Source organism: Nerophis lumbriciformis, linkage group LG13 (assembly GCF_033978685.3).
Source record: "Nerophis lumbriciformis linkage group LG13, RoL_Nlum_v2.1, whole genome shotgun sequence".
NCBI lineage: Eukaryota > Metazoa > Chordata > Actinopteri > Syngnathiformes > Syngnathidae > Nerophis > Nerophis lumbriciformis.
In genome coordinates, this window is record NC_084560.2 from 29,597,650 (window position 1) to 29,620,200 (window position 22,551).

The 22,551-nt window shown below is 38.4% G+C and overlaps 1 protein-coding gene across 2 annotated transcripts in view; it reads left to right on the forward strand.

Annotated features, from left to right (window-relative positions):
• Positions 1 to 22,551, forward strand: part of col4a2 (collagen, type IV, alpha 2) — a 108,479-nt gene that overhangs the window by 323 nt on the left and 85,605 nt on the right. For both annotated transcript variants that reach the window (XM_061971124.1, XM_061971125.1), the window contains exon 2: positions 16 to 61. In XM_061971124.1, coding sequence (XP_061827108.1) covers positions 16 to 61 — 46 coding nt within the window. The remainder of the gene's footprint in view (positions 1 to 15; positions 62 to 22,551) is intronic.

Consider the following 22,551-nt stretch of genomic DNA (forward strand, 5'->3'; position numbering starts at 1 on the left):
TGCTTCACCTTGCAGGTTGCTGCTGCTGTGCGTGGGCGTCCTCGCCACGGGAGTGGACGCAGTAAGTTCCCCCTTCCCGCGTGTTCGTTGAGTGTTTGTGTCACCGGCGTGTGTGAAATATTAGGTCGGGGCTTGACATGCAAACCTGCAACGTGGTTGAAAAGATATGTGCGTTTTTTGTTTTTTGAGTGGGTTTGAAGTTGTGTGTGTGTGTGTGTGTGTGTATAGGATAGTGGGGGCACACGTGTGGTGTGTGAAGAGTGGGAGTGTCTAGTGTGGGTTGGGGGGTTGGCCTTGGTATGCCTTTACAGTGCAACTGATTACAATTATTATACAAAAGAGTCAATGCAGGGTCTAATGATGTCCATCCATCCATCTTCTTCCGCTTATCCAATGTCGGGTTGCGGGTGCAGCAGCCTAAGCAGAGAAGCCCAGATTTCCCTCTCCCCAGCCACTTCGTCCAGCTCTTCCCGGGGAGATCCCGAGGCGTTCCCAGGCCAGCCGGGAGACATAGTCTTCCCAACGTGTCCTGGGTCTTCCCCGTGGCCTCCTACCGGTCGGACGTGCCCTAAACACCTCCCTGGGGAGGCGTTCCGGTGGCATCATGACCTGATGCCCGAACCACCTCATCTGGCTCCTCTCCATGTGGAGGAGCAGCGGCTTTACTTTGAGCTCCTCCCGGATAGCAGAGCTTCTCACCCTATCTCTAAGGGAGAGCCCCACCACCCGGCGGAGGAAACTCATTTTGGCCGCTTGTACCCGTGATCTTGTCCTTGAGTGTCCGCCCTGAGATCGGTAGGTTGTGAGTTCAAACCCCGGCCGAGTCATACCAAAGACTATAAAAATGGGACCCATTACCTCCCTGCTTGGCACTCAGTATCAAGGGTTGGAATTGGGGGTTAAATCACCAAAAATTATTCCCGGGCACGGCCACCGCTGCTGCTCACTGCTCCTCTCACCTCACAGGGGGTGAACAAGGGGATGGGTCAAATGCAGAGGACAAATTTCACCACACCTAGTGTGTATGTAACCCAAAGCTCATGACCATAGGTGAGGATGGGAACGTAGATCAACCGGTAAATTGAGAGCTTTGCCTTCCGGCTCAGCTCCTTCTTCACCACAACGGATCGATACAGCGTCCGCATTACTGAAGACACCGCACCGATCTGCCTGTCGATCTCACGATCCACTCTTCCCCCACTCGTGGACAAGACTCTGAGGTACTTGAACTCCTCCACTTGAGGCAGGGTCTCCTCCCCAACCCGTAGATGGCACTCCACCCTTTTTCCGGGCGAGAACCATGGACTCGGACTTGGAGGTGCTGCTTCTCATCCCAGTCTCTTCGCACGTGTCCATCCAGCCATCCATCCATTTTTTACCGCTTGTCCCTTTCGGGGTCGCGGGGGGTGCTGGAGCCTATGTCAGCTGCATTTGGGCGGAGGGCGGGGTACACCCTGGTGTCATTTACAGGCTACTCAACTGGTTCATGGTCACACTGAACAGAAAACAATTATATACACGAGAAAGTAGTGTTGTCCCGATACCAAAATTATTTTGGTACTTTTCTAAATAAAGGGGACCACAAAAATTGCATCATTGGCTTTATTTTAACAAAAAATCATATGTTTATTATTGCAATTTTGTCCTTAAATAAAATAGTGAACATACAAGACAACTCGTCTTTTATTAGTAAGTAAACAAAGGCTCCAAATTTAGCTGCTGACGTATGCAGTAACATATTGTGTCATTTATCATTCTATTATTTTGTCAACATTATTAAGGACAAGTGGTAGACAATGAATTATTAATCTACTTGTTCATTTACTGTTAATATCTGCTTACTTTCTCTTTTAACATGTTCTATATACACTTCTGATAAAATGTAATAATCACTTATTCTTCTGTTTGATACTTTACATTAGTTTTGGATGATACCCCAAATTTGGGCATCAATAGGATACCAAGTAGTTACAGGATCATACATTGGTCATATTCAAAGTCCTCATGTGTCCAGGGACATATTTCCTGAGTTTATAAACATAATATAAATAAAAAAAGAAACGAAGGAAGATGTTGTGATGCCAAAAAATATCGACGTAATCAAAGTAGTATCGACTAGATATGCTACTGTTTTGACGCCGGTGAGCTACGATGTGTAGTGAAGCATGTTTAGCTATTCCTCGTCCTGCAGGGATGATACTTGTAAAATACTTACAGGGGTTGGTGGACCGGTACTTTTCAGAGGCGGTATAGTACCGAATATGATTCATTAGTATCGCGGTACTATACTAATACCGGTATACCGTACAACCCTACAAGAAAATCATCGGCTTAGGGTTGTACCGTACGTATACCAGTACTAATAAAGTACTGCGGTAGTAATGAATTAAATAAGGTACTATACTAACTTTGCAAAATACCTGTACTTTTGTTTTTCATGGACATGATAGCGCATCATGGTGACATTGCTGGTAATATGAGCCGAGGCGCATGTTAGTCAACACACGTACACAGCACTTGTGAGCAGAAACAGCGTGACGATAGAAGAGGGAGAATAGACACATTTTGGCTTTAAAACTAACGCTAAGGGTGACACTATAAACACTGAAGCGGTGCTTTAAAAGTAAATTCTGTTGTACTTGTGCAATGACAATAAAGATCAAGCCATTCCATTACATTCCTAATATCGCTGGCTAGCGGCTAACGTCTCTCTGTAGTGTTTTAGCTACTCCTAAATCATTAATCCTCGCTTCATAGCGACAAACTATGTTTCTTACAAGTATCATCCCTGCAAGACGAGGAACAGCTAAACATGCTTCACTGCAAACCGTAGGAGGATACAATAGCTCGCCGCTAACAGCAAACTAGCACTCATGAATTTAAACAAATGGGTATACTAATATAGACTGTAATGATACCAAGTACAAGAGCCGTATATAGTCGATACAATGATTACATTTATATTTTTTGTTATCACAAAATCTTTTGTAATTTTTTTATTGTACATAAACTCAAGAACGACATCCCTGGACACAGGGAACTTTAATTATGACCAATGTATGACCCTGTAACTACTTGATATTGAACTAGAAAAGGCATTGAAGTGAATTAGACTTTGACTTCCTTTTTATTGTCATTCAAATTTGAACTTTACAGTACAGATAAGAACAACATTTTGTTGCATTAGCTCATGGTAGTGCAGGATAAAAAAGCAATAAGGTGCAGATATAAATAAATAGATTACTGTACAGATAAATATATTGCACTTCTGCATATGCATCCAGGTTTATGGATGCTCCAATGCTGAAGTTGAACTGAAATCCTGGAATTTTTAAAAACATTGTTGAAGTAGAGCACACAACTCCTGAATAGGCTGAATATTTTGAAGTTGGAACAGTTTGAATCAGATGAAAAATGTGGGCGTGGTGGAACTTTGAAGAATGTCCCATTTATTTCAATGGAAATTTCCCAAAAATTTGGGAATTTCGGGAAAAGCGAGAATTTTTTTGAAAATGGTAAACAAACTTGAATGATCTGAATTAGTTGAAATGGTTGGTGTTACAATTTTTCAAATCGGTCGAGAAATGTTGAAGTAGTAACAGTTCAATTGAGATATTTGTATTAAGGAATTCCTGGAATTTTGGGAAAACCAGGAATTTTTCCAGTTCAAAAAACAACTTTTTTTTGTCCTGATTAAGAGGAACGTTTTGACGGTGGAACAGTTGAAATGCGTTAAAAATGTGGAAGGAGTAGTCGCCAAAAAAAAAAAGGGTGGAAATAGGGCCTTGGAAAACTAGGAATTCTGGAAAATCCTGGAAATTTTTTGAACTTGGAAAAATGATAATTTTAATTTCCAGGATGGTGGAATGGTTTGAATTTGTTGAAAATGTGAAAATGGTGTAAATTTGAAATCTGGGAATTTTGGAATTTGTCAAGGGAAAGCCTGTTTGAAGTTGGAACGGTTTGAATCGGGTGAAACATTTGGAAGGTAGAGCGTGTCAAAATCTGGAGAAGAAGAAGTTGAATACATAGATTCATTTTGGTGTAGAAAACCATATGTGTGAATTCTCCAAAGCATTAATACCCAAATTGGTAGTTTCACCCAATACTTATGTAAAGTATCCAAACAAAAGAAGAATAAGTGTTGATTACATTTTAACAGAAATATATATAGGACAGTCAAAGGGGAACTGCACCTTTTTTTGGAATTTTGCCTTTCGTTAACAATCATTATGAGAGACAAAAAGACACGTTTTTTAATTTTTTTTACAATTTTAAAGATGATAAAAAAGGGCTTGAAAGATGCGGCTAATGGGAGTTATCGTTGTAGCCTTCAAAACCCTCCAGCAACATTTTATATACACACTGCAAGTCTATATATAATGTAGTAACAGACACAGTCATAACAATATGTACTATGTTCAATATTTACCGTATTTTTATCATTTTAATAATTTCCGGGACTGATTTCTTTCACGCATTGATTTCTGTTTCCATAGCAGCGCACTTTCGACTTCTGGCCACATGTGTGTTCCTACTTCCGGAATCTAACACAAATATGTTTTCTAATCATGGCAGACTTGGTAACAGACAACGAAAACGACTATTTTTGGACAAATGAGGATTTACAACCTCATACTTTTGAAGCTAAATATACTGCTTCTTATAGAAGTGGGGGATTAAAGCGGTTTTGACGCTATAAATATGGAACTTGGAGCCAAGCTATTTTGACATAAATGGATTGCTTACCCAAAATCAACAGGAAACGTCCCCGGCCAGCTGGAACATATAAACAATCAAAGCAAGTAACAAACCATCGAGTGAGTCACTTTGATATTGATCATGACACACGCAGCACGCCATGCGTGTTACAGTACATACGCTGTCTGGCTAGCTCAGCTGTGTACAAACAAAACATGAAATGTGGGCTAATACTTTATAGATACTGCAATGTGATTGTTCATGTTTTTCGTTGTAGGGATGTAGTCGAAAATTAAAAAAAAAAAAAATAATAATAATAATAATTATATATATATATATATATATATATATATATTTACTAGAATCAAGACGTACTGTCAAGTAACAAAAAATATTTTTTTATTTTATAATAAAGAAGGCATACACGTGTGAAAAAAACTGCAATGTTCAAGAATAAAGATAAGAACAATCTGATTCATGAGAATCAAAACATATCTACTAAGAGGAAATTATTTTTAATTTAAAGAGGAAAAATTGTAAGATAATATAGTCTATTATTATGAGAAAAAAACATAATTCACAAGAATGAAAATTGACTTTATGTTACAAAAAATATCAGTTTTATGAGAATAAAGTTGTAATATTGCAAGTGATATTACTAGAAAAACATTGTAATTTACAGGAATCAAGACTTGCTGTAAACTACGAAAAAACTAAATTGTATTATGAGACTAAAGTTGGAATATTGCCAGAAGAGCCTGTAATTAATAATAAGTTTTGACATTACTAAAAAAAAAAATCTGAATTTGCAAGACGACAATGACAAAATACTAATCTGTGGGACAATAGCATATTGCAAGAATAAAATTGTACGAGAATAAAGACATATGATGAAAAGCACCAGTAATGAAATAGGAACCTAAGATAATAAAAACTGGTATTACTAGAAAAACGTAATGTAGTTGTATTTTTTTAAGAATAGAGTCAAAATATTACAAGAGAAAAAAATTGTGGTATTATGAGGAAAATATGAATGCAGTAAAAAAAAAAAATTACAAGCATATTCTGTGGTACATTTGACCACATAACTTGAGACTACTTGACGTCATTAAGTTCATATTTGCACACAAATTATTGCAGATTTTGGGCCCCGTGTCCTTTTCCCCGATTTCAGCAGCATACCAAGCACTGTAAAGCCTGACTTACAGTACAGTATCTAGTGACACCAGTACCGCTTTCCTGCTAGGACTGATGACGCTAACAGGTCACCCTCACATCATCTTTAGCTGGCATTCCACCAAAGAGTTTCTGATGCTAAATCTGTACGGTGCTGTACTTTTACGACATCGGGCCATGTTTTGCAGCTTGTTCAGTTGTTAAGCAGTTGTATGAAGGTTTTCAATGTCATTCGCAGCTTCTCAGATGATTTTTGTTTGATAAAACAAACCCCCGCTGTCTTAGTTTTTTTAGTCAAAGAAAAAAAGCATGTGACACAGCACAGGTCCTCTGTGTATTGTACATCTCCGATCCAAAGCTGATTACACTTTAGAGACAGTGAGCTCATTTTGTATGAAACACATACAGAATGCTCTGTCTTTGAATGTTCTGAACTCCTGTTTCATTGCCCGTGTTGTACAAAACCCAAAACCAGTGAAGTTGGCACTTTGTGTAAATCATAAATAAAAACAGAATACAATGATTTGCAAATCTTTTTCAACCTATATTCAATTGAATACACTGCAAAGACAAGATACGTAACGTTTGAACTGGTAAACTTTGTTATTTTTTGCAAATATTAGCTCATTTGGAATTTGATGCCTGCAACATGTTCCAAAAAAGCTGGCACAGGTGGCAAAAAAGACTGAGAAAGTTGAGGAATGCTCATCAAACACTTATTTGGAACATCCCACAAGTGAACAGGCTAATTTGGAACTGGTGGGTGCCATGATTGAGTATAATCACAAACAAGGATGGGGCGAGGGTCACCACTTTGTGAACAAATGTGTGAGCAAATTGTCAAACAACATTTCTCAATGAGCTATTGCAAGGAATTTAGTGATTTCACCATCTACGGTCCGTAATATAATCAAAAGGTTCAAAGAATCTGGAGAAATCACTGCAGGTAAGCGGCAAAGCCGTGACCTTTGATCCCTCAGGTGGTACTGCATCAAAAAGCGACATCGGTGTGTAAAAGATATCACCACATGGGCTCAGAAAATCACTGTCAGTAACTACAGTTTGTCGCTACATCTGTAAGTGCAAGTTAAAACTCTACTATGCAAAGCGAAAGCTATTTATCAACAACACCCAAAAACTCTGCCGGCTTCGCTGGGCCAGAGCTAATCTAAGATGGACTGATGCAAAGTGGAAAAGTGTTCTGTGGTCTGACGAGTCCACATTTCAAATTGTTTTTGGAAACTGTGGACGTCGTGTCATCCGGACCAAAGGGGAAGCGAACCATTCAGACTGTTATCGACGCAAAGTTCAAAAGCCAGCATCTGTGATGTTATGGGGGTGTATTAGTACCAAAGGGATGGGTAACTTACACATCTGTGAAGGTACCATTAATACTGAAAGGTACATACAGGTTTTGGAGCAACATGTGTTGTCATCCAAGCAACGTTACCATGGATGCCCCTGCTTATTTCAGCAAAACAATGCCAAGCCACATTCTGCATGTGTTACAACAGCGTGGCTTCATAGTAAAAAAGTGCGGATACTAGACTGGCCTGCCTGTAGTCCAGACCTGTCTCCCATTGAAAATGTGTGGCGCATTATGAAGCGTAAAATACCACAACGAGGATCCCGGACTGTTCAACAACTTAAGCTGTACATCAAGCAAGAATGGGAAATAAATCCACCTGAAAAGCTTCAAAAATTGGTCTCCTCAGTTCCCAAACGTTTACTAAGTGTTGTTAAAAGGAAAGACCATGTAACACAGTGGTAAAAATGCCGCTGTGCCAACATTTTTGCAATGTGTTGCTGCCATTAAATTCTAAGTTAATGATTATTTGCCCCCCAAAAAAAGTTTCTCAGTTTGAACATTAAACATCTTGTCTATTCAATTGAATATAAGTTGAAAAGGATTTGCAAATCATTGTATTCTGTTTTTATTTACGATTTACACAACGTGCCAACTTCACTGGTTTTGGGTTTTTTATTAGCAGAACAATATAGCTGAACTTCCAACAGCTGACTTCCAACAACATCCCCTCTGCTGGTTCAAACCAAGTAGTGCACTCCATTTAGCCTCAATGGCATTTAGCCGTCACTAGCTAGTTTGGATGTGTACCAAATTCTTTACTTTTATAGGCACCAACTGAATTCTGTCAGCTCTACCGGGTATCAATTGACGTAAAGTCAAACGGTGCCATATTTCGATACCTTTGTTGCGCGTCACATCAGTCCACTTGCAGACTCGGCTGGCTCAAACACTTGGTGGGCAAACAAGCACTCAAGCAGCACTCAGAGCGGACTCAGTGGGACTGCCTTAAGGTAATGTTGCCATTTTCCATGTTAACAAGGCAATCATGTCTGATCGAACCACTCAAATCTACAGTAAAGCTTTACTTTTCAAAATGTTCTCGCTTGATGCAAATTTACATTAGATTTGACAAGACATGCTACTAATTAGCATTAGCGATTTTACATGGCGATTTTAACACCTCCAACTTTGGTAATGAAATCTATAACTAAGATGCACGTTACAATCAAACCACTGGTGTGTAATAAGTACAATATCATCCATCCATCCATTTTCTTATACCGCTTATTCTCATTAGGATCGCGGGTAAGCTTAAGCCTATCCCAGCTGACTTTGGGCGACAGGCTGGTTACACTCTATACTGGTCGCCAGCCAATCGCAGGGCACATTTTCACACTCACATTCATACCTATGGACAATTTAGAGTCTTCAATTAACCTAACATGCATGTTTTTGGAATGTGGAAGAGTACCTTAAGTACTAAGTACATTACTTTAAGGCTGCAGCTAACGATTATTTTTCTATCGATTAATCTATAGATTATTTTTTTCGATTAATCGGTTAATCTATAGATTATTTTTTCGATTACCGGTAATCTATAGATTATTTTTCCTTTTACCGATTATTTTTTTTATTTAAAATGAAGATGAAAAAATAAATGTAGGCCAGTTTTTTCAAAAGGCATGGCTTTTATTTACAAAAAAAAAAGTATGGCCACTCAGTCAACATTGACAACAACATGACAAAATATTCTGTAACAATGTAAACATTTAACAAAATTAAAAGTAGCTTATTTGCTTTTAATGTGCAAATATAAAAGTAAACATCCAGTGCAAATCTTAATATTCTGCAATAGTATAAGCATTTCAAAAGTAAAAGTATTGCTTATTTTGCTTTAAAATGTGCAAAAATAAAGATAAACATCCAATTCAAAAAAGTGCAAAACGGAAATATTCTGTAACAACAGTGTAAACATTTCAACAAAAGTAAAAGTATTGCTTATTTGCTAAAATGTGCAAAAATAAAGATAAACATCCAATACAAAAAAGTGCAGAACGAAATATTCTGTAACAACAGTGTAAACATTTCAACAAAAGTAAAACTTTTGCTTATTTTGCTTAATAACACAACAATGATAGTATGATTAAAGTGAAAGTTAATTGTTCGTTTGTACATAGTATACGTAATTGTTAATGTTGTAAAAGGTATTTGCACAACTAATTAACGTTAGCGTTAAAGAGGAGCGCGTCTTTGTAAACACTGAACAGGCACGCCAAACGCTCCTCTCAGAGCGAAACGGTGCTTTAGTTTATGAATTTACAACGCAGATACAAATGACACATTCATGTTTTTGTGTAATGATGACAACGTATACTCACGCGGACGATTGACTAGTTGATGGTGATGGCAAGAACGCTGCCGTTGTGCTGCTATGATAGGCCATTTCCGCTCGACACAGTGTGCATACAACAACATTATTAGCAGAGGTGGGTAGAGTAGCCAGAAATTGTACTCAAGTAAGAGTACTGTTACTTTAGAGATTTATTACTCAAGTAAAAGTAAGGAGTAGTCACCCAAATATTTACTTGAGTAAAAGTAAAAAGTATGTTGTGAAAAAACTACTCAAGTACTGAGTAACATACACACACATATCATATATATATATATATATATATATATATATATATATGTGTATATATACACACACACACACACACACACACACACACACACACACACACACACACACACACACACACACACACATATATATATATATATATATATATATATATATATATATATATACATACATTGATATATACAGTATATAATTTATATTTATTTATTTTGCCGTTTTTGTTTACATGTTAAAGGTGTTTTAATAATTATACATGCATGTTTAACATATAGATTCCTTTCTTTCATGAAGACAAGAATATAAGTTGGTGTATTACCTGATTCTGATGACTTGCATTGATTGTAATCAGGAAGCAGTGCTGGTAACGTCCACGTTTTCAAATGGAGGAGAAAAAAAGTTCCTCCTTTCTGTCTAATACCACATGAAAGTGGTTGTTATTTGGCATCTTATTTGTCCACCTTCCATATTCGTTTTTATACCCTTTACAAGAAATACATTGGCGGCAAACTCCGTAGCTTGCTAGCTTGTTTGCGCTGGCTTTCGGAGACTCTTATTTTGAAAGCGCAGGCGCGATGGAGCGGGACTTTTATTGTGAAGACAGGAACTGTGCAGTCAGTCTTTACGGTTGAAATAAAAAAAGGGTCTTTTTTCCTTCACACTTTTGATTGATTGATTGGAACTTTTATTAGTAGATTGCACAGTACAGTGCATATTCCGTACAATTGACCACTAAATGGTAACACCCGAAGTTAGCTCGGAGCCAGTCAGGTCATGTGACCCCTGGCTCTGTTTGATTGGTCCAACGTCACCAGTGACTGCATCTGATTGGTGGAACGGAGTCAAACGTCACTAGTGACTGCATTTTATTGGTGGAACGGAGTGAAACGTCACCAGTAAGGCAGGCACTTTGAAGGTCTGTCTGACAGACCAAAACAAACAAAGCGTGCATTAACAGATCGATAAAAATGAGTAGCGAGTAGCGAGCTGAATGTAGATAAAAGTAGCGGGATAAAAGTAGCGGAGTAAAAGTAGCGTTTCTTCTTAGGCCGTTTATTGAAATACTCCCACACTTTTGACGACTTTTGGCGTGCTTTTTTCCCCTCGCTCGCACCGCTCGCATCATCTGCTTTGCGCTCCGCCATGACGGTAGTGTGACGTAAATATGTGACGCGTCGACGAACAAAAACGTCCTCGACGTATTTACGTAACCGATGACGTCGACTACGTCGACGCGTTGTTTCAGCCCTACATTACTTACAATACAAACACTTTCTAGGGTGTAACAAAAGACTAGATTCAACTTAATGGCAACTCTCTGACCAGGCAACACACCATAGCATACACTACTGCCATCTAACATCTTGGAAATAGCAACTGCAGGCAAAATATATTATATAATATTTACAAAGGAGACTCAGAAGTGTAAAAACAACACAATATTATTAAACAAATCAACATTTATCAACACAAAAATTTGCACCGGTATCGATTCCCAGGTACCTGGAATCAATATCAAATGCACTGCCTAGACTTGCTATAGACATTTGACTAGGTTTAATTAACAATGAGGAAAATTCATGTGGCGCTATTTTTGCCACATTACCGTATTTTTCGGACTATAAGTCGCAGTTTTTTCATAGTTTGACCGGGGGTGCGACTAATACTCAGGAGCGACTTATGTGTGAAATTATTAACACATTTCCGTAAAATATCAAATAATATTATTTAGCTCATTCACGTAAGAGACTAGACGTATAAGATTTCATGGGATTTAGCGATTAGGAGTGACAGATTGTTTGGTAAACGTATAGCATGTTCTATATGTTATAGTTATTTGAATGACTCTTACCATAATATGTTATGTTAACATACCAGGCACGTTCTCAGTTGGTTATTTATGCGTCATATAACGTACACTTATTCAGCCTGTTGTTCACTATTCTTTATTTATTTTAAATTGCCTTTCAAATGTCTATTCTTGGTGTTGGGTTTTATCAAATAAATTTCCCCAAAAAATGCGACTTATACTCCAGTGCGACTTATATGTTTTTTTCCTTCTTTGTTATTCATTTTCGGCCGGTGCGACTTATACTCCGGAGCGACTTATAGTCCGAAAAATACGGTACTTTTAAATAGGATGAAATAATCTCTCCCACTCTGAATGTTCTAAACCGCTGTATTTTGTAGTGAGCAAAATAATGCTGCCTGGAAGAGATTTTGTGAGGCTTTTGTCATGTTTTACTTTTTTAAGACAGCAAATTAGCTGAGACTGAATGAACAGCGCCTCTGCTGGTTGCAGCGAAGTTGCGCATTCCTGTTTAGCCTCTATTGCAAGTTTTATTCGGACAGATCCATCTGGTCAAATAATGCATTATCCAGCTGTCTTTTGTTGTGTTCCCACGATTATGTTCCGTGGTTATTATTTTGTCATTACTGAAAGTTGTACCAAAGGCTTTTTAGATCATAGTTGAACATTAATACTGAGCAAAAACTGATTAGGCTGAGTGCAATCTCGATTTCAGGCCAATAAAGAGCTACATTACACCTGCACACTTGACAATAGCTGCTGAAAGAAGTTGTTTTCAAACATGACAATCATGGGGGAAACCTGCAACCACTGCGCTGTTTCCCATTAGGGATCAGGGACTGTTCAATCTCAGCTGCACATTAGAACATATGTTTCTGTTCAATTTCATATCCAAAGCTCACCCAGGGGGCTATTTTGGATCCTTCAACCAAATCCCCACCTCTGCGTCTTAACAACTTTTTCCCACCATCCATCCTCAACAACTCCATGTTTTATATTGGGGATCCCCCACTTGTCTTTTTATTTTTTTAAGTAACACACTCAAGATGTTTTCCATTTAAGATTGGATCAGCTCTCTACGCTCTTTCCTGCACTGTAAACAAACATATAGTCAATGTGATTTAGCACAGGACAGATGGATGGATGGATGGATGGATGAACAGACATTGAAAAATACTACAAAATAACAGGAAAGGACCTCGGTGGTGCCCTCTATGTTTTGCTTGATGGCAGACATGTTTTTCAACCAATCTTGCTCAAATTTGACATACATATGCTTGTTGGTCCCCACAAGGTGTGTACCAAATTGTGTGGTGATTTGACTGAACACTCTTAAGTTACAGCATATTCTCACATATTACAAATGTAATATGTGAGAAATTTCAAGTCATTCGACTTATGGGGTCCAACTTTGGGGTCAAAATCTGTGGCTGGACATTATAAAAGAAATATGGACAATGGAGAAAATGACTCATACTTATATATAATATTTGAAAGAAGACCTGTTATAGGAACGATGGCTTAAGTTAACAATTGATTAAGAAAAAAAATGATTGTACTTACGTTTGGTTTAGAAGCCCCTTTTTAATAAGTAGACTAGTAATTAAAAAAATTTTTTTAATTAAATGTACAAGAAAATTTTGTTTTTTGGGGTTTTGTTGTTGTTGAACAAAATACAATAGGGCTTGAAAGTGGGACGTAGAAACGCATTGCATTGTGGGTATTGCTGTATTCTGAATCGCTTATTTAGATGGCTGAAAGCAAGACTCTGTGCTTAAGTTTTGTTTTTTTTCTTCAACAAAATCAAAACATGGCGCAATTACGCAGCATCAATAACTGCCACAAACGTGGTCATAATCGCTTCAGGTTTCCAGCGTGAAAGCAAAAGCGAAGGAAGTCGTGTAATGAAATTAATGAAGAGACGGCGAATAGCCTGGATAGCAGCTGTGAGACAATCAAACACGACTTTTAACGCCATCACCTGGTACATGTTAGTGCGTTCACGGCATATTTCAGACTGGTAAATTTGAATCAAAGCATGTTTAGCTTTTAGCGTTAGCCAAGCTAGCTTAGGGCAACAAACAACCTACAGTTTTTGGGAAATAAAGCATGTTGTCTGTTTACTTTTAGTCATGAGTAAGCACAAAAATGAATGAGTATGATTTTTAGAGCAATAGGACAGTGACCAAAGTAGTTCAGAGTAATAATGGGCTTGTGTTTTTCATGGATGCCTGCTTGTGAAAGAAGTCTGGGAAGCCTCAATCCATCTCGAGCACTTAAGAGATGAAAGCCGTAGATTGTGCGCAATTTGAATGGAGGACAGATTTTGCATTCTGAAATTCTTCACCGGTTTAAAAACTGACTCCATTGACGGAATATTTACAAGTTTGGTTTCGACAATGTATTTATTTTTTTTTCGAGGTAGCCAGCCTTTGGAATAGGGTACAGTTTGTCTCGGTGCGGTCCTTTGATTTTTTTATTTTGTACAATCCTTTTTAATCCAGTTTGTTGCTCTCTCTCACATTACCACGGGTACAGTACAGACATGTAAACAAAACCTACGTCCAGCAAAAATGGCTACCCGGCAACCACAATGCATTGAGAAATCCCATGCCCTTTTGACCCCTATAGTGTTTATTTTTTTCTTTTAAGTTTTGCACTCTTTCAACTAAGATATAATCATATTCGTAGCAAGTATACATATATTTATTCCCTCTAAAAATTCCAATAAAAATTAAGTTAAAAATAAATAAATAAATAATAATAACAGCGCCACCAAGTGGCGTATCCGTCAGAAAACTTCAAAGACAGGCAACATGGTTGGGGTGCATGTTTTGACAACATTTCACCAGTTTGTGTGCAGTGAGTGATTCAGGAGTTTTTGTTAGTTTTACAGTTTTTTCCACTAGATTTAAAATCACTTCGGGAAAAAATGTCTGTTAGGGACGAGTATGTTTGGAGATGGATGGATGGATGGATAGATGGATAGATGGATAGATGGATAGATAGATAGATAGATGGATTAGATTAGATAGATAGATTAGATAGATAGATAGTACTTTATTGATTCCTTCAGGAGAGTTCCCCTCAGGAAAATTTAAATTCCAGCAGCAGTCTACAGAGTTGAGATCGAATTTAAAAAGTAAAAAGTAAATAATGGGGTTATAAATGGAAATAAAATAGAACATATAACAATAAGAATAAAAATAAAAAGCAAAAATAAGAATACAAATATAACAGTAAAAATAAGAAATTAACAAGAGAAACTAGGCAGTAGTGACCATGTTATGAAAATGTATTGCACTGTTATTGCACTGTTATTGCACTGTTTTTTGTTGCAGTTTATTTCAGTAATAACGTTATCGCGAGAATGAAATTGTAAAATTCTTAGAGCAAATTGTAAATTAAAAGAAAAAAAATCTGAATTTTAACAAATCAGACAAGAAAACTGTTCATATTCGTTGGAATTGCATACCTTATATATTTATATATGTTTAATCAGGAAAAGTAACTCTCGTTCTCAGTCATTCAAAACGTACTGCCATTTTTTCTTTTCTTTTGTTTATTCTACTGTGCTTGACCGCTCACTTTTGTTTTTTGACTCATTTTGACAAAAACATCTGTGTATATATGGATAAAGCTCATGCCAAGTTTTCTGGTGATTAGCTAAAGAGTAGCAAACATGGAGGACCAACATACTAATGTATATCAGGAAATACCCGACTGGTTATAAGGCATTGGGGACTTTATTTCCAATAGGTTCTAATGTACATGGCTATATAGCATATTAATGAGGGAAAGCAGAACTGAGCATACAAACATTTCACTCATCAGTTGGAGGAAGGAAGGCTCTTGAGGCGCTAAATGTTAACAGGATGTTCCCTATCAGACCCTTTGATTCAGTTTGAGAAGATATTTCAAGATGGTGTCAGAGCGTGATGGAATGACGGGGAGTAGGCGGACTTCTGGAAACGGATGTTTTGGGAATGGGAAGACAGATTTCCTACTGTACCTGGCAACCGAGCAGCAACGTCTGCTTTACCAATTACCTCCATCATTGAGGTCAATTGTGATTGCGGTTGTTTGAATGTTCTTTTTGAGCTTTGGTGCTTTGTTACAAGGTAGTCAAACTTAATTCTTCAAACTTTGAAAGTTTGCTGACTTAAGAGATGTGTTATTACTGTGCCAAACACAACAGACGTAAAAAGTGAATGAGTTGTGGAGTTGTTGCACACAACGGTAACATTCATGGTTTTATTAGAATTTTTCTGACTTACTTAAGAAGTTACAATAAGAAACCGCATATTTACAATTTAACATGTCCGAAAAAAAAGTACGAAATAGCACAGGTCTATTTCACCCTTCCACTCTTTTCATGGACTTTAACAAATACGACAATAATGGGTTAAAAGTGTTAAACTTCCGCATGGATTTTTGCAGCCACAGAATATTGTGAACATTAAAAGGCAGTTTAAAAAAAAGCTTTATTATGAGTCATGTGACCTAGACTGGCCGCTTTACCACACAGAAACAGCAACATGGCCACCTTAACGGTCCCCTAATATGCAAGATGCCCTTTTAATGATGTTCCAACAGTACTTTGTGTACCTAGAGGCTGTTTATGGCCACTATGAGTCATCTCATTCGCTTATGAGACAGAGCATTCTCAAATGGTCGCTTTTGAAGTTTTTTTTCAGGGTTGAACCCTTCCTTCCAGCTAAAATGTGAGTATAATTTTATTCACTGTATCTCGCATAGCTACGCTAGCGAGTGTTGGTAACGTTTGTGTCCTGTTACACTCCTTAATGTTGTGTTTTTGAACGTTATATGAAAATCCTTATGTTAGACAAGTACAAATTTACAGTGTGTATGTAAAAAGTAGTGTATAATAGCACTGGTTGGAGACAGCTGTGGACAATCAAAGTTTGTTAACATTCAATAGTTGGGTTAATTGATCATTAAAGGGACCCTGTTTTGCAAAACCAACTCTTTGTATTTCCTGGTAACTGCTGTTGTATTTGGGATCTGCTTATGTCCCAAAAGTTTGAAATCAAACCGTGGAGGCATTGCGCAGATATTTATAAAACAATCTTGCCTTTCTTCATGCGTTCTCTAAACGGGCCGTTCAGAATTTGGCCCATTGGTGACATTTTTGCCATTACGGACGTCAGCGGATTATCAATAAATGGTAGAGATTTACCCAAAGGGTTTACCTAATGCTGTTGTCAATAAGCGCCTTCTTTTTCGCTATCATCTTAATTTGGGGCAGACTGGCTCGTACATGCACATGTATCCTTTGCTGTTGCTATTTCTTATGCAAAGTAGCATATAGTTCCAACTAGAGATGTCCGATAATAGCTTTTTTGACGATATCCGATATTTCGATATTGTCCAACTCTTAATTACCGATTCCGATATCAACCGATACCGATACATACAGTCGTGGAATTAACACATTATTATGCCTAATTTTGTTGTGATGCCCCGCTGGTTTTCCAAAAATAAATCAACTCTAGTTATGGAAAAAAATGCCAACATGGCACTGCCATATTTATTATTGAACTCACAAAGTGCATTAATTTTTTTAACATGCCTCAAAACAGCAGCTTGGAATTTGGGACATGCTCTCCCTGAGAGAGCATGAGGAGGTTGAGGTGGGCGGGGTTGGGCTAGGCGGGGTTGAGGTGTGTGTGTAGCGGGGGGTGTATATTGTAGCGTCCTGGAAGAGTTAGTGCTGCAAGGGGTTCTGGGTATTTGTTCTATTGTGTTTATGTTGTGTTACGGTGCGGATGTTCTCCCGAAATGTTTGTCATTCTTGTTTGGTGTGGGTTCACAGTTTGTCGCATATTTTTAACAGTGTAAACGTTTTTTTATACGGCCACCTGTATGGCTGTTGACCAAGTATGAATTGCATTCACTTGTGTGTGTGAAAAGACGTAGATATTATGTGATTGGGCCGGCATGCAAAGGCAGTGCCTTTAAGGCACGCCCCCAATATTGTTGTCTGGGTAGAAATCGGGAGAAATTCGGGAGAATGGTTGCACCGGGAGATTTTCGGGAGGGGCACTGAAATTCGGGAGTCTCCCGGGAGATTCGGGAGGGTTGGCAAGTTTGACTGGGAGACGCAACTGCTCTGTACTTCTCCCTACGTCCGTGTACCACTCCGTACAGCGGCGTTTTAAAAAGTCATAAATTTTACTTTTTGAAACCGATACCGATAATTTCCGATATTACATTTTAAAGCATTTATCGGCAGATAATATCGGCAGTCCGGTATTATCGGACATCTCTAGTTCCAAATTATATCTTTAAGTAGACTCGCTATGGAAGCTCTAAAACTACAACAAAGATGGCGGAGAGAAGACGCAGTCAAAAGTGGAGGCACGTAAATAAGATCGCCCACAAAACGGCGCATCCTGAGGAGACAGTCAGAAAGCTGCTTGAAGATGATCTGTAAAACATAATCTATGCACATTTTGACCAAAGAACCCCCATCACATGTTATGTAGACCACAAGGAAGTGTTTTACATGTAGAAAAAAAATCATAATATGACCCCTTCATCATGCCGTGAATTCTGCAAAATGTCCTCAGTGTACTGAGCAGTCTAAATTTAATGTACTTTATCAAAATACTTTATAATATTGAGTTCACCGTGATATAAATCACTTTTCAATGTAGTGTGTGCCAGAGAAAAGCTGGAAAAGCACACACGTGACTGACCTAAGCGTGATTGTTGTTGTGTGTGTTTGCGAGTCAAGAGGAAGATGTCTGCCCGTGATAAGCCGAGAAAAAATGGCGAGTATCACGCCTGGTCAAATAGTGGCGGTGATACAGAGAGTTGGTCCTAACAATCGGGGGAAGAGCCCATTGTGCTGCTAGGCAGGAAGCCAACAAGACCGTACGCTGAGGGGCTTCACTGTCACCGCACGGCGATGGAGGAGAGGTGACGTGCAGATTCCATCAAGGTGTTTCCCGCACCACGACAGGCTGAACTCTTATGATCTCTGTACTTCAGTCTATATGCAGATTGGCATGCCCCTGTGATACAGTGGAGTGACACAGTATTTGTTGCCCCATGGTTTTATTGTATGAACAATGATGCTATTTTGGAGGAATATTATTGTGAAAATTTCATTTCACACTAGTCGTGACCAAATTTATCACGGTTATCTTTGTTTTCGTGGTATTGTTAAATGTGCTCAAGAAGTACTTAAACACACACTGAAATCATTTGACCAAGTTATTTTTATTAAAATAACAGACACAGTTAGAAAACTCACTATTTCGCATGTTTTGTGTTGCTTATGCTTGTGTTTTAGTCTTAGTATTTTATCTGATTTAATGGCTAAGCTTTTATTCTTTTTAATATTGGTTTGTACGAGAAGTGGGGTAAATACTCGATTTTAGATGTCCTGCAATTCGGACATGGAAGATTATAAAATCGATTAGTAAACGCCAATAATCGATAATCGATGTATTTATTATAAATAAACTAATGCAGACAGTTCTAAAAAATGTAGTTGACTGCAGCGAGCCACCTCACCAAGAGATTCGAACAGCTCCTTTATTATAGGGCACTTGTGTTCCAGTTTTGCACACTTTTCCATTAATTAATTAAATGTGATGGATAATTATTCAACGGTTTCTTATTACCAAAGCACTGTTTTTAAAAGTTGCAAGTGATAAACGCTTATTTAGTGGAACAAAAAGACATGCAAAAACTGCATCAATATAAATCAATTAAAAATGCATCAATAATCGTTTTTAATCAAATCATAGCTCCTGAACCGTAATCGTAATCAAATCGTGAGGCTCCCAAAGATTCCCGCCTCTAGTTTGTACTGTAGCAGTTTAAGATTTATTTATGTTACAAATAAAATCAATTATTATTGTTTATTATTTGTGGCAGGCGTTGTGGCGACCTACTCTGTTCAGCGGTCCTTGAACTCAACGTAGAAACACCTCGGTCTAGTATTCCTCTAAGTATACAGTAGAACGATCACTCGAACAATGTTTGAACGATCACTAAGGCCATATCTATACTAAGTAGTTTAACCCCTTAAGCTTAAACTAATAATTATTTAGCCTAAGCCCCGTTTCAGCCACACTAAACCAGCGTTTAAGGTCCCCCTCCTCGGAAATTTTTTTACACGGCTAAGTGCGCCGTGTATTTCTTGAATCTCCGGCACTTAGCTTTGTATGGACTCATTGATCGTTTACAAACTGAGTTTGGATGTCAGAAAGACAGCGCCCCACACAGGAAGTGACGTCAGAAAGAACACGCCACAGCCAGCTTCATAATAAAGTGGTTTCGTAACTCGGAGCTAACCACTGGAAATATGAAGGCGAGTCATCCAGACATGCCTGTGTTTCTCCTTCTTCTACATGTACAGACGCTTGTGAAAATCACACATTAAGAGAAAGCGATTGCAGCTATTTGGGATACAACACTTCTCAGACGGCAAGAGAACTTTCGAATGTCCAGGTCAGCTGGGATTCTACTTACCGAAAAACTTCGCCCATTTGTCAAAGGAGAGACAACGAGACTGCGAGCTCCCGTGGATGTGATTAAAAAGGTAGCGTGTGCTTTGTATTACCTGGCTGTCGAGGGAAGACGACGGAAAACGGCGAATGCATTTGGACTGGCAAAGCAGACTGTATCAGTTATTGTCCGCCAATTATGGCGTCTAGGTTCAGAGTATATAAAGTCACCAAAAAGGAATGGACAATGAAGGTGAAGGCAAAAGAGTGAGGAGTGTCCTGACCAGATATCTAGATTTATTGATGTAAAATGTTCTTTATCACATTGTGTACGTGTCCAATAAAGATTTGATTAATTTATGATGTCTCAGGTGTGATTCACTACAATAGGGCCCCACAGCACACTGGATTCCAGTTAATTGAAATACCACAACACTGGATATTGTTCAGATAAGTTACATTTAAGAACTTGCACACAAAGCAACACTGGATGTGACTATGACGTGCGCATTTTTCGCGCATGTGCATTAAGTCGCGTTGCGCCGGCGGACGGGGGGGAGGGGGTCTTAAACGGTGGCATTGTGTGGACAAGGATAAGGTTAGGTAGGATTTACCCTGGATAACCTTAGTATAAACGGGGCCTAAGAGAGCACATCTTGTAGGTTCAATGTACACAATTAAATATCTTATTTGCTCAGACAGCAATGTGTTTGTATAAGTTTAGATTGGGGTATGTCGTTTCTTAATGGGGAAATTCGTTAATTATTCTTGTTTTCATGTTAGCATTTAAGCTTGCTAGCAATCACGGTTTTTCCGTTATTCCTATTAAAAATGGTAATACTAACCGTCAGGAATTTTACCTGTTTATCATTATGGCCATTTATTTATACATCCTTACAAACGACACATTTTAAAGTGATCCGACCAAAAAATTCTGCGTGCAGTAATTTGCACTGTTTGCCTAGCTTTAGTGTATGTATTGGTTTACCTGCTTCTGTTTCCCGCATGTGCACAGAGTGTGGTCGGTGTTTATCTGTGTTTAACGGGCTCAATGTCACTTTTATTGGGGAACATCCTGAGCGCAGTGTTGTGTGACGACCAAATAGATTATCCAGAGGCCTCTAAACAGGAAAAGGAAGGAGGGTGGAGTTCAGTGTGTCAAAGAGTTTCTTTACTGCCCTGATGGACCTTTCATATTTTGGCTACTTCGGAAAGAGAAGGAGAGAGTACCAGTTGCATTGTTAATCCTTTGCTTACAGGGAGTACATCCATCCATCCATCCATTTTCTACCGTTTGTCCCTTCAAAAGTGTACATACACTTGTAAAGAACATAATGTCATGGCTGTCTTGAGTTTCCAATAATTTATACAACTCTTATTTTTTTGTGATAGAGTGATTGGAGCACATACTTGAAGTTTGGTTCTTTTATGAATTTATTATGGGTCTACTGAAAATGTGACCAAATCTGCTGGGTCAAAAGTATACATACAGCAATGTTCATATTTGGTTACATGTCCCTTGGCAAGTTTCACTGCAATAAGGCGCTTTTGGTAGCCATCCACAAGCTTCTGGTTGCATTTTTGACCACTCCTCTTGACAAAATTGGTGCAGTTCAGCTAAATGTGTTGGTTTTCTAACATGGACTTGTTTCTTCAGCATTGTCCACACATTTAAGTCAGGACTTTGGGAAGGCCATTCTAAAACCTTCATTCTAGCCTGATTTAGCCATCCCTTTACCACTTTTGATGTGTGTTTGGGGTCATTGTCCTGCTGGAACACCCAACTGTGTCCAAGACGCAACCTCCGGGCTGATGATTTTAGGTTGTCCTGGAGAATTTGGAGGTAAACCTAATTTTTCATTGTCCCATTTAAAGTACCTTTTCCATTGGCAGCAAAACAGGCCCAGAGCATAATACTACCACCACCATGCTTGAAGGTGGGAATAGTGTTCCTGGGAATAAAAGGCTTCACCTTTTCTCCTCCAAACATATTGCTGGGTATTGTGGCTAAACTGCTCAATTTTTGTTTCATCTGACATCACATGGACAAAGATAAGACCTTCCGGAGGAAAGTTCTGTGGTCAGATGAAACAAAAATGTCGCTGTTCATGAATTTCAAACTTCATGAATGTTTTTTGTGACAAGTATGTGCTCCAATCACTCTATCACAAAAAAATAGAGTTGTAGAAAGTATTGGAAACTCAAGACAGCCATGACATTATGTTTTTTACAAGTCCATGTAAACTTTTGATCGCGACTGTATATACGCAATGTTATGCCATATAAAGTAACTCACTGTCACCTCTAATGGAATAAAAAGTGGTATTACAAGTAACCCCTGATTAAAGACATCACATTTAAATGAAGATGTCAGAAAATACATTGTGAAGAAAAAAATGCAGCATCTCCCTGATGTATAAGTGGAAAATCCCTA